Here is an 11,608-nt window from a genome sequence, read left to right on the forward strand (position 1 = left end):
AAGAATGGCTCTGTGAAGCAGTTTATTTTACAGCAAGCTAGTTCTGGTCTAGCAGGCTGTGAAATCTTCAGGTTCCCATGAAGATAAATAAGCTGAAATAGACTGTAATTATATGAAGACCTCCACGTTCTTTTTTATGGAAGACTGAAAAGATGTGTCACTGCATTACCCTGAGCTGGCAGGAGCTAGCATTGAAATAGCAAACAGCAACAAGAGAAACTTGTTTTTTTTTTTTTTTCCCCATTAATAGATATTGCAAGGCAACTTGAAAAAAAATAATTTGTTTCATCTGCACTGCTGATCAGGCTTTACATGACATTTACAGAAATGAAATGCAGTGGGATGGTAAATACCAACCTGTGCCTCTTTCTCCAGCCAACTTTGCATGGAGGCATTCAAGGAGCACCTGCAGCATCTCCTTGCTGCTGGGACAGGAGGAAGCCCTGGCTGTTACCATTAAGTTCTCTTTTATCCGATTGCTTGCTGCTCTCATCTTCTGTCCCTGCAGTCTGTGTTGTGAGTTTCTCAAACGCTGAGGCAGTCTTGCCTGATTTGAGTTTTATTTGTATCACTAAGATAAAAGTAGGGTGCAATCAGGAAATCTAAGACCACAGATGTACTGTCACTCCTCTGTGCTTCCCATTTCCTTGGTATCTACCTTGGTGTACCAGCATACTGCTTCAGGCAGGCTCCCAAGCAATCGGGATGGGAGCTTTTATCAGCGGGGGCTTTTTGCTCCTCTAAGTTTCTTTCCTCTTCCTTGTCCACTTGTTGGGCTGCAAGGTGAAGCTGTTTCCACCCCTCCCCCTTGGAGTGGATGGGTCTGGGCCTGCTGTCCCCAGGAGAGTGCACTGAGGTTCTCCAGTAGCTGTAGGGACAAACAAATTACTCATTGACAACAAAAACCAAGACAAGAGAGAACTATGGAGGAAGTGTAGTGAGACTGAGCCCTGCCCTCGAGATTTATTCTGACACACTTGGTGATGCAAGGGCTGCCTGGAACATGTGTGTTTTAGTACTTTTGGGCTGTCTTGGAAGAAGAAGAGGCCACAAGTGTCAGTGTTGCTGTGTGGGCCTTTGAGGTATTTCACACGGGCAATTTCAGCCCAGCTCATCCTGCACTAAAGCGCGTTTTTCCATCTGTATGAGTTCAGGCTTTGCAGAAATACGTTATCCTATAGCACGTTGTTTCTCTGGTTGTACAAGAAGCCTCCTCAGGAAGATGGGATGACTTTCCGCTTCCCGTGCCCACTGGCAGTGTTTGCTGTGTTTGCTGCCTGCTGCCCGCAGGTGACGGCGCTTCCAAAGTGACACCTTTACCAACATTCATTTCTTTGTGCATGTTTCCAGTCAGCCTGCCTCAGGAACACGCTTCCAAGCTCACTCTTCCCTCTCTCTCTGTTGTGTACTTAGAAATTATATGTATTTAATAATCTCCTCAGGAACCTCAGTGTCGGGTGATGCCCAGAAAGTGTCAGAGTTATTTACTAGGGCAGCAATGCACGTTCAGCCCCAAATTTTCTTTTTCTTGGTGTTTTTTGGTGCTTTTTGTTGTGGTGGTGGGTTTGTTTGTTTGTTTGTTTGTTTGTTTTGGTGGGAGGTGGGTTTTTTTTATTGGTGTTTTTTTTTTTTTTTTTGCGGTGTTTAATTAGCCCAGCGCCCGGGCAAGGGCCGACTTGGGGAGCCGCCGGGTTTCGCAAGGCCTTCCTCCATGCACGGCCGTGAGGGACGCGGGCCCGGCGCTGAGGGGAGGCCGCGGCACTGGGGGGGGGGGGGGGCACCGCGGTGCCCTGGCAACGGCGCGCGCCCCCCTCTTCCCGGCCTTCCGGCTGCCGTGCGAGAGCGGGAGAGGGGCGGAGCCTCGCTGTAGCGGCAGACGGACTGCGCTATCCCCCAATAGGATCACAGAGCGGCGGGGCTATGCCCCGCCCCCGGGCCTGGCCCACCGAATCAATGCCGTGCTTTCAGGCGGGGGGGGCGGGACTTCCGCCGCCGGGGAGGCGGTTTTGTGTGTGTGTGAGAGCGGTGCGAGCGGGGTCCCGGCTTTCTCGGGGGGCGACGGCGTTTCTGAGCCCGGCGCGGCCCGGCCTCCGCGGGCACCGCCGGTAGCGAGAGGCGGCAGGCGGTCCTTCCCGGGCCGCTTCGGGGGATCCCCCCCGTGAGGGGACCCCTGCAGGCGTGGGGGGCCCCGGCGGGCGGCGGGGTCCCCCCGAGGGCCGCTCGCTGAGAGGCGGCGGCGGGGCGGCGGCTCCCTCCGCGGCGGTCGGCTCCGCGCTCGGGGCCGAGGGGCGGGCGGGTGGGCGATGAATGGGTTCAGCACCGAGGAGGACAGCCGGGACGGGCCGCCCGCCGCCCCCTTTTACGGCCAGAGCTGCTGCCTCATCGACGACGGTGATCGCTGCGCGCGGCCCGCGGGCAACGCGTCCTTCAGCAAGAGGATCCAGAAGAGCATCTCACAGAAGAAGCTGAAGCTGGACATCGACAAAAGCGTGAGTCGCGGCCTCAGGAGGTCGCGCCTTCCTGGAGATCCCCGGGCGCTGCGGGGTGCGGAGCCGGGCTCGGTGCTCGGCAGCAGGCGCGGAATGCGGGCGGCACCGAGCCGCGGAGCGGAGCGGAGGGCGGCGGGGTCGTTCGGGTTGGGCGGACGGGCGGCTCTGCGCTTTGGAGGCTGCCCTGCTGTTTTAATGCGGGTTTCGTGCTGGAACACGCTCGTGCTGCTAGGTGAGATAAACGGTGCGGATTGTTATCTCAAGTTAAGCGTAACCGACTCGGTTAATTAAGGAGAATGAATGGGCAGCCTGACCTCGTGGGTGGCAGCCCTGCCAGCGGGTGGGAACGAGGCGATCGTTAAGGTCTCTTCCAGCCCGTGCCGTTCTGTGATTCAGCGAACGCGATAGTGGAGCGGGTTACTTAAAAATAAACCATTGCATCAAGCTCAGAATGTGAGGTGCCTTTTAAATAGGGCGCTTGCACATGTGTTGGCTGGTTGGCACTGAGCAGCTTGGTTTGCTGCTGACTGCTTTGTGCCACGAAGTGACAGCTGTCAGCTCAAGATAGAAACGGGCTTGCTGGGCAGAGAATGCATAGAGCAGAGCAGTGGTGGGGGCTGCAGAGGGCTTTTCTCAGAAGTGAGGCTGTTGCCGGAAGTCTGCTCTGCCTGCTTTTCTTATCTGATCTCAGATTGAAAGCACTGAAAAGTAAAGAAGGTGAAGTTTCGAGTCCTTCATTTGGCAGCTTCTTCTGTTGCTTACGTCCCTTTTACACATCCAAGATACAAAACGTGATGGAAAGAAGGGGATCTCTGGGGTTTTAGGAATAAAATGTTGTTTCTGCTGGTCACAGGGTGCAGTGGGTTGTTTTGGTGGTGCAGGCACCTCGTTCTAGAAGGTAAGTCTTCATTGCTAGGTTAAGGGTTTCAGAGATAAAAAGAGGAAATCAGATGAATGAAATGGGGAGTATGAAGTGTGCTGCTTGAAGGAGTTCGGCATGCAGGGTGTGTGCATCACTTGAAGATATCTTATTGGTATCAAATAATTTTGATCATCTGTGGTCCTTTTTTGTACGTGTGCCACTTCTTGTCAGATAACTTCAGTTAAAATCCAGGGTCTGTGGCGAGATAAGCTGTGGCAAAGGGATACGTTTGCTATTAGTTTGCCTCTTTTAACTGAGATAATTAGCCAATTTCTGTTTTGCCTAAATTAATAATCTCATGTACTGTTCAAAACAGAAAGTTTGCAAGGCTGGAACAGAGCAACATTTTTCTTGGTAGCACCCTGGCAGTAATTCCTAAAGCAGATGCATTTCCTCTGGACAGTCCACTGTTGTTTTTTTTTCTGACATGTGATTACAACCATAAAGAAGAAATATGTTATCTGCAGAGGTTCAGCTGGAGCTCTTGAGTCCTTCATTTTCCTTGTTTTTAGTGTTTGTAGTGTAAGCAATCTTCCATGCCTGGGCTTTAAGATTAGAGATTTCTTAACGTTGGCCACGAGGAAGTAAGCAGGTACTCTGTAATACTGCTGGATGCCATTTTTACACTGCCTGTTTTGATTGCTTTTTTTTTTTACCACTTCTGCTTTTTAGGTGAGACATCTGTATATATGTGATTTTCACAAGAATTTTATTCAAAGTGTCCGAAACAAACGGAAAAGGAAGACAAGTGATGATGGAGGCGACTCTCCTGAGCACGAGACGGACGTCCCGGAGGTCAGTAGCTGCCAAGAGCTTGTAGGTTCCTTAACCTTAACCAGTGTTGGGCCTGGTGAAATTTCACTGGAATATTCTCAGCACCACAAAAGCTACTGTGAAGTTGCTCTGATTTTTTATTTCCAAGACTTAGCTGATGTGTGATATCCTGGTTTTCTTCGTCATCCCCATAGCAATTCTCTGATCTTGTAAAGCTTGCTATAAAAAAAGTGTAATAATCTAACTGCACAGCTCTGTGTACGTAGCATTTCCAAACAGGGAGCTGCTAGGTTGCTTTACCTTTTTTAGATAAGAAAACCTTACTTCCTTTTTTCGAAGCTAAGCAAACTGTATTTACAGAGGGGACTGGGGTCCTGATGTGGTTCTTTGTTAGCTAGCATGCATCATTTCACAAAGACTGTAGAGTATTGAATCCATCTCTGAATGACTGGTGAGAACCAGAGATTTTAGGCTTTTGCAGACCTTTGTATGTCATACTTCTAGCTGCTTAAAAATTACGTTCAAGTTATGGACTGTATTGGTAGCATTTATTTATTTTAAGGAGGTAGACAGATTTATTTCTGCGTTACAAAATGATAGAATCGCCCCTTTGTCCAGCTGTATGCAGTGTTTGCTTTTTGATGATTCTGGCGCTGTTAGCACTGCATGAAGTTGTGCAAAGGTAATCGTGATGGAGGCCCTGAGTACTGGCCGTGTCAGCAGAGCCCTCTGCTGGATGTGCCTCCCGTGCTGGCAAGGAGCGTTTGTCCTCAGAGGAAAAGTAAGGCATTATGCCAGCAATCCACACACCTGCTTGGAGGTCTGGAAGAAGCACTGAGATTTGTTTTTCCTTTTGAGGATACGTGAGCCTTTGTTGTAGCTGTTTGTGCTTCTGTTCCATCTGGTTTTCTGTTGGAACTTCACAATACTGACATCACATCAGTTACCTTAACAGCTGCTGAAAGCCCAGCTGGCATCCAGGGATGTTGGTGCTACAGCTTGTGTATGCTGTGTGCTGTTTTAAAACTGAGGGATGCTCGTTATGTTACCACACATGGAACTGTGCAGCATGTTGGTCTTTATGTCATTTTTTTCTTTTTTTTTTTTGGGGGGGGGGGAGGGGAAGGAGGGGAAGGAAATATGCAGAACTTCTCTGTCTCTGAAACGTGACATTTCTCACATGATCTTCATCCTGCAACCTGCTTGTAAGCAGTGCACTCCCCATTGATATATTTGAGTTACGTTTTATCTCTGAGCTCTGTCTTATGTCACAAGGCATTTGTTCAGTGCCTGCAAAACTGGTATTTCGGATGTGAGCTTTTTAAACCTTATGGGAACAAAAGGTTTCCTTTTGCTCAGAGCTTGCGGAGGTGTAATTGATAGTAGAAATTGGCCAGCAATTCTGTTGACAGCATGTGAACCAGAACGAAATTCCGTATTTCCCTGAGGCTGTTTTAGTCTTTTAGCATTAACAAGTATAAAATAGATTTAGATTTGTCTGTAAGGCAAGCTGACGTGGTTCTGAATGCGAGCAAGGAGCAGCTCTGTTGATGAGGAAGTAGTTATTTTTAGATCACTCTGCATCTATGCTTAATAGATGCTAAAGTGAGCACTCATCCCCTGCGCTCTGTTTCACTTCCAGGTTGACTTGTTCCAGCTCCAAGTGAATACTCTGCGACGTTACAAGAGACATTATAAGCTGCAGACCAGGCCTGGACTCAACAAGGCTCAGCTGGCAGAAGTAAGTGATAACGAGGTGTTAGTATTCTCTCTTGTTATTAAAATGCTTTTTGCTCCTATGCTGTTGTGCCCGTTTCTTGGATGCTAATTCTTGTAGTGACTAACGTGCAGCATGTGCTCCATGGCAGATCTGGGAGATGGTGTGAACAGAAAGCTGTGTGCTTTCTTTCACCGGGGTGGTCATGGGAATCATGGGAGGTTGTTCTTAAAAGCATGTTTTAGTAACTTGCTTTTTCCTGCTTCCTTTACTTCTGTACTTATAGACACAGTCTGTTACCTTTAGGAAAACATAGTTTTGACTGGCCTGAGTGTTAGCTGAAGATGGCTGTTTTTCTGAAATTAAAACTTCCCCATTAATAGTTACTTTAAGTGCCCCTATTTTTTATTTCCTTGCAGCCACCTGAACTGCTTGAAATTGCTGATTTTTTTTTTAAGGCAAAATCATTGACCGTGACTTCAGATTCCTTATTTCTCTCCCTTGTCCCAGTGTCTTATGATTCTCTAGTAAAGGGTTGTTTTTTTTTCCTTAAGGAAAAAACTCTACTGTTTCTTTCACACCATATTTATTGAGAAATAACTCCCTGCAACTCTGTTAGTTAGGGTAGTTGTGCTTGACATGCATCTGCTCTTCTTTCTCTCCTGATGGGATCTGAAGGCATTCTCCAGGAAATGTCTTCTCCACACTTAGAGGAACTGTAGCAGTTACTGAGTGATAATGAGGTTATTTTTGTGAGCTGGAGTTTTCACAGCTGTCTTCCCAAAGACCGAACAGTTTTGCTATTACTTTAAAGAACAACCTAAAAAGACAGCAAAACACTTTCTTCTTCTTGCAGTGTCAGCTAGAGAATGAACGTAGAGAATACATAGTGTAGTGCACGTAGGAGTAAGATTGTATGTCCTCATTAGTATATCAGATTTATATGTTATAAGTAACCAGTCTGTTGGTTGCCTCCTGCCATGAAGGACTGCATACTTAAGCAATTTACCATGCATATGCCCAGGAGGGGAAAGGAGAAAAAAAAAAAAACCTACTGTGCAAGCAGAAAATAACCTTAAAGGGAGCCTAACTTAAAGTTGTCACACACTTCCCAGATTTCCTGTGAAGTCTGAGCAGCTTTGACACTACGCTGGATCCTCGTCCAGCTCCCATGCTTGAATCACTGCTGCCTGAGGCTCTTAGACTCCTGCTGCTACCCCACCGTAAGGAAAATTCAAACTTCCATAAATCTTCTTGGAGTGACTTATTGCTCAGCCTGCATCAATATCCAGCTCTGGAGTTGTACTGAGAACCAAAAGAGCTTCTTCAATATAAGAAGCAGGTCTCGCCCAGCTCCAGTGTTTTCTACATTCATTTTCTGAGGGGAAAAAGAAAGCAGCTGTGGTTCAGGGCTTACACTCAAATCTGAGACGGGTAGCCTTAACTGAACCCTGACATTCCCATTGCAAATCCCCAGGGATTCCTTTTGGTGAAAGCTTACCCAGTGTATTTTCCCTTGGAATCTAAGACTTTACTACATCTGGTTCACATAGCAAAGTGTTTCAGTGTTTCTGACACCCCACCTTAAAATACTGAGATGCAGGAAGACTTTACTCTTCCAAATAATCTCGGCATGAAATGAGAATATGCTGCTTTGGCAGGAGGACTTTCTGGCTTTCAAATTCCGCTTGTAGGTTGGCTGCAAATACTGCTGACATAGCAAGACTGTGTTCTGCTCGTATGAACGTTCCAGCTGTAAAGAGAGAGACAGAGAGAGGTAAAGGAGGACTGAATTGTGCATGTTTGTCTAGGAGTGTATTGTGCTCAGCGACCGTAAAATCAGCTTTTGGAAAACGCAGGGAACCCGGAGTTCTGGTTATTTCTACTTTTAAATTTCCAAATTTCTGTCTTTTTGTATGTTGTTGTTCCAGACTGTCAGTCGACACTTCAGGAATATTCCTGTGAATGAGAAAGAGACTCTTGCTTATTTCATCTATATGGTGAAGAACAACAAGAGCAGGCTGGACCAGAAATCAGAAAGTAGCAAGCAACTAGAATGAAGAGTAACGAGACCTGGAATAGGAGAGATCTTGAAGGAACACGTGGTATTGTGCTTTTTAGATATATAAAAACTTTTGAAGTATATTGTAATTTTTTTTTTTTTCTAATGCAGTAAATCTGGATGATGGAAAAGTATAGACAGTTCTTATCAGGAATATCTGAGAACACGTGCACACCATTTGTCTGAAGACTTCTCATTTAAAACTCACGTTGGAATAAAGCAATGACAATAACAAGGAAACAGAGTAAACTTAGGACTGCGGAATCTGTTAACGTAGTGTTCCAAAATCTTTCTGGAAATCTACATCTCAATGCAGTTTAGGTCACGGATGGGGTTTTTTTCCCCTGAATTCAGCTGTCTCACCAAACGCCATGCAGTTTGTTTTCATGCAGGACTGGAATAGCAGCAGAGATGAAATGCATTGTCGAGGTGCGTGGCTCAGCAGTTTGTCTGAAGCTTGCTCCCCACACACACGTGCTCTGTCTTGCCTTGAGGCAGTGCTTCAAGTCTCAAACTTCTATGAATGCTCCAGCTCACCAACTCTACTCCACTGAACGACTCAACTAGACTGAAAATTGATTTTTTTTTTATTTTTTTATTTTTCCATCTTCCCTTTCCCCCTCTCCCCCCAAAATGGAAGCCAAACAACTTTCTGGAATCTTTTTTTTCCATTTTTTTATTTTTTTTAATTTAAGAACTCACTTCTTAATTATCTATAAGCATTTAAGGAATTTTGCAGCTCCTCAGAATGTGGTATCAAGGCAAATTTGCTGGGAATGATCATGTTGGTAGAAAGGCTCTTTCACTTCACTTCTGTGTGTTTCCCTTGTATTCAAGACTTAATGATAGCAGGTGAAACAGTGGGTTGTTAAGACGTCTGTCTCTTAATCTCTATGCCAGATCAGGTATCGATCAGAAGCAGTGTGACTTTTATACTGATGCTGGTGTTTAACAGGTGTCACAAAACTGCAGTGTGGGTCAGTGTGCTCTGCTTGGTGTGAATCAGACTTCAGCTAATGGATGTAGCACAGTAACCAAGGCGATGAACTGACTGGAGAGTGGTGCATTTCATCTGTCTCTGAATGACCAGAAGTATGGAAGCACTTTTCTCTTGTGAGCGTTCCTTGTGCTTTGCTAAGAGTTCTGTGACCTGGAGGGTGGATTGCTGGTGCTCACAAACAGTGCTGTAGACAGAAATATCTCTGGTTTTGTTATTTAAAGCCAACGTGTCCTTATAAACAACGCAGTGGTTATTTTGGCTAAAGGAGCTGATGAAATTGTTGGTCACGTCTGCCTGCTCTCCAGTGACCTCAAGTTCTATACAAGGGGATCTGCTGTAAAGCACCGCTCTGTGTTCATGCTGTCCCAACCATTGTCTCCATTCTGTCGCAAGATGCCAAGACTCCACACACAGAGTATATTCTCAACAAGCCTTAAGCACTGAACTCAGCAGTTGAAAACACTGGCTAGCATTTTAGTCACCCGAATCTAGACGATGCTGTGTTGAAGAACAGAACACGCGGTCGCAGTCCCAGCTTGACACTGCATCAGATGTTTTGTAAGGCACGAGTGAAGCTCTCCCAAGGTCTCTCAAAAATGAAGTCACAATTTAAAGCAAGGTGTCCACATCAGCTTTGAATGGTGTGCTAAAAGTCTAAGGAGATGTTAAATGAGCTTCAGCATGTATAAGTTCTGTGTCATAGCCAGAAATAACCTGTTATGCTACGTGCCCCAGTTGTGAAGTTTTGGGAGCGTGGTGATTTCAGCATTTCCTCGTTCAGATCGATGTGAAACCGAAGAACATGGAATAGGAGAAGTATTTTGTGAATGTCTCAAAGTTTCTGACTTATGGTGATCCTTACTGGAAGGATGGAGCAGCTCCCACATCAGTCAGTGAGATCTGGCTTCTCTCATTCAGGACAGATAGCTAGAAGGGTATTTTCTCTGACTGCGTGTTAATATTCAAAGTGCTCACGTAGTCAGAGGATATTATTAAGAGAAAATGAGTTTCTGAGTTGAGAGTTACGCCTCAGCGTGACTTGTAGACCAAAACTGTATAAAAAAAAAAAAAAAAAAAAGTATAGTTTGTTTGGGGTTTTTTGTTATTTGTTTTATTTCTAGGATTAAATACATCTGTTGGGGTGTTTTAGCAGCCAGCAGCAAAATGATTCTTTTTGAGGAAATACGGTGGCAGGTTCCATCTGTTCAGGTGTATTCACTGGAATGCTTTATGCAGAGGTGGTATCCAGGAGTTTGTTTTATTTTATTTTTTTTCTGAAAATAGTCAATTGATGTAAAATGTGATCCTTGGTTTTGATCTTAAGCAATTATACTTTTTTGGAAAACTAATAATAATAGTGATATGTGACGATGAAGTGATGTTTACCAGCCATTAGCAGTTGTTTATAAGGTGGGAGACTTAGGGGCAAGATACCAAAAAACAACCAAACAAACAAAAACCCCAAAAGAATCTTTGGCTGTCAGACCCCATAGCCTTATAAATCCTTGCGAATGCCTTATTGCCTTGTTCTCAACTTAGCTAGAGCAAAACGCCTTGAGCAAATGAAAGCTGATGTCTTGTTGGAAGGGTTGGCCACTTTCTGGCTGCCACGCTATAAACTGAACTCACACGTCAATTCAGTAGCAATATCCATGTTCAGGGTGCCTGTGATTCTTGAAAAGCATTTAGTGTCTAATAACCAGAGAACGCAACAATGCAATTGTCATTCTGTACAATACCATTCTGTGTATCTGATTCCTTATGCTGCATGCCAATTAAAAAACTTTCCAACTCTTTTTTTTTTTTTTTTTTTTTTTTTTTTTAATTTCAAAGTAAATGTGTTTGAACCTCACACTTATGAAGCCATGAGGTTTTCGTAGCACTTTTAGATGAGACTTGTTGGAAAGGCAGAAGACCCAGATGGCTTTGGCTGGTATGACATCTGGTGGGTGGTGGTGGTTGTTTTTTTTGCCTCTTTTACATTTTGCTTTTCACAGTTGGGCCTTAAATTCTGTCTAGCTTTGAACCATGGAGCACAAGCCTTGGGGCATGGGGGATGACCGTATGTCATTTTCCATTTATAATAGAGTGGAAGCTTATTTCTTACAAGCCTGCATAGGAGGTGTTCACCCAGGGGTAGAGAACTGTCTTTGAAGCCCTCCAGCCATTACCTAGCCTAACTCAATTCCATAGCCTAATTCAATCCTTGTTGAAGAGCTGCATCTACTTCATTAGACCTCTGATCAGATCCAAATCCATTAATATGAAATCCAAATAATGCAGAAACATCTCTACCAGAGTTAATTTTATCCTGTGTGCTCACCCTCTGCTCTCTTTAAGGGAAGAAGAAGAAATAATTACTGGTAGCTGTTGGCTTGAGCTCCACTCAAGGGAGTTTGAAACGTGAAGAGTGAGGTCAGCAACAATCTGGTGGCTGAGAAGTGCATGCATTTCCAAGGAGGCTGGGTTAGAATGCAGTTTTTGTAACACTTTGCCTCACAAAGAGTATTGTATATCAACCTGAAGTAAGCAATTGCATTAAAAGCTGATGTTTCTTTTGACAGGCACTTTAGATGTTCAGACTAAAAAGCAGAGAGGACAGGCTTGTACTGCTTGGCCCCAAAACTCTGGTGTCCCAGTTTTC

At 45.1% G+C, this 11,608-nt stretch overlaps 1 protein-coding gene across 1 annotated transcript; it reads left to right on the forward strand.

The window, feature by feature from the left end:
- Positions 1 to 2,288: 2,288 nt before the first annotated feature.
- Positions 2,289 to 10,760, forward strand: SAP30L (SAP30 like). The gene is made up of 4 exons (XM_052684694.1): positions 2,289 to 2,489; positions 4,084 to 4,206; positions 5,828 to 5,926; positions 7,834 to 10,760. Exons 1-4 carry the CDS (start codon positions 2,304 to 2,306, stop codon positions 7,960 to 7,962), a joined length of 537 nt encoding a protein of 178 aa, XP_052540654.1. The 5' UTR covers positions 2,289 to 2,303; the 3' UTR covers positions 7,963 to 10,760.
- The last annotated feature ends 848 nt before the right edge of the window (positions 10,761 to 11,608 follow it).

This window comes from Tympanuchus pallidicinctus, unplaced genomic scaffold, assembly GCF_026119805.1.
Source record: "Tympanuchus pallidicinctus isolate F22 unplaced genomic scaffold, pur_lepc_1.0 scaffold21, whole genome shotgun sequence".
NCBI lineage: Eukaryota > Metazoa > Chordata > Aves > Galliformes > Phasianidae > Tympanuchus > Tympanuchus pallidicinctus.

What these genes read in the sequence shown, in the direction of transcription:
- SAP30L (XM_052684694.1), top strand. Translation starts at nt 2,304, where the DNA reads ATGAATGGGTTCAGCACCGAGGAGGACAGCCGGGACGGGCCGCCCGCC. An exon ending in ACGAGACGGACGTCCCGGAG is followed by an intron (nt 4,207 to 5,827) that starts GTCAGTAGCTGC and finishes TTTCACTTCCAG; the next exon opens with GTTGACTTGTTCCAGCTCCA. An exon ending in ACAAGGCTCAGCTGGCAGAA is followed by an intron (nt 5,927 to 7,833) that starts GTAAGTGATAAC and finishes TTGTTGTTCCAG; the next exon opens with ACTGTCAGTCGACACTTCAG.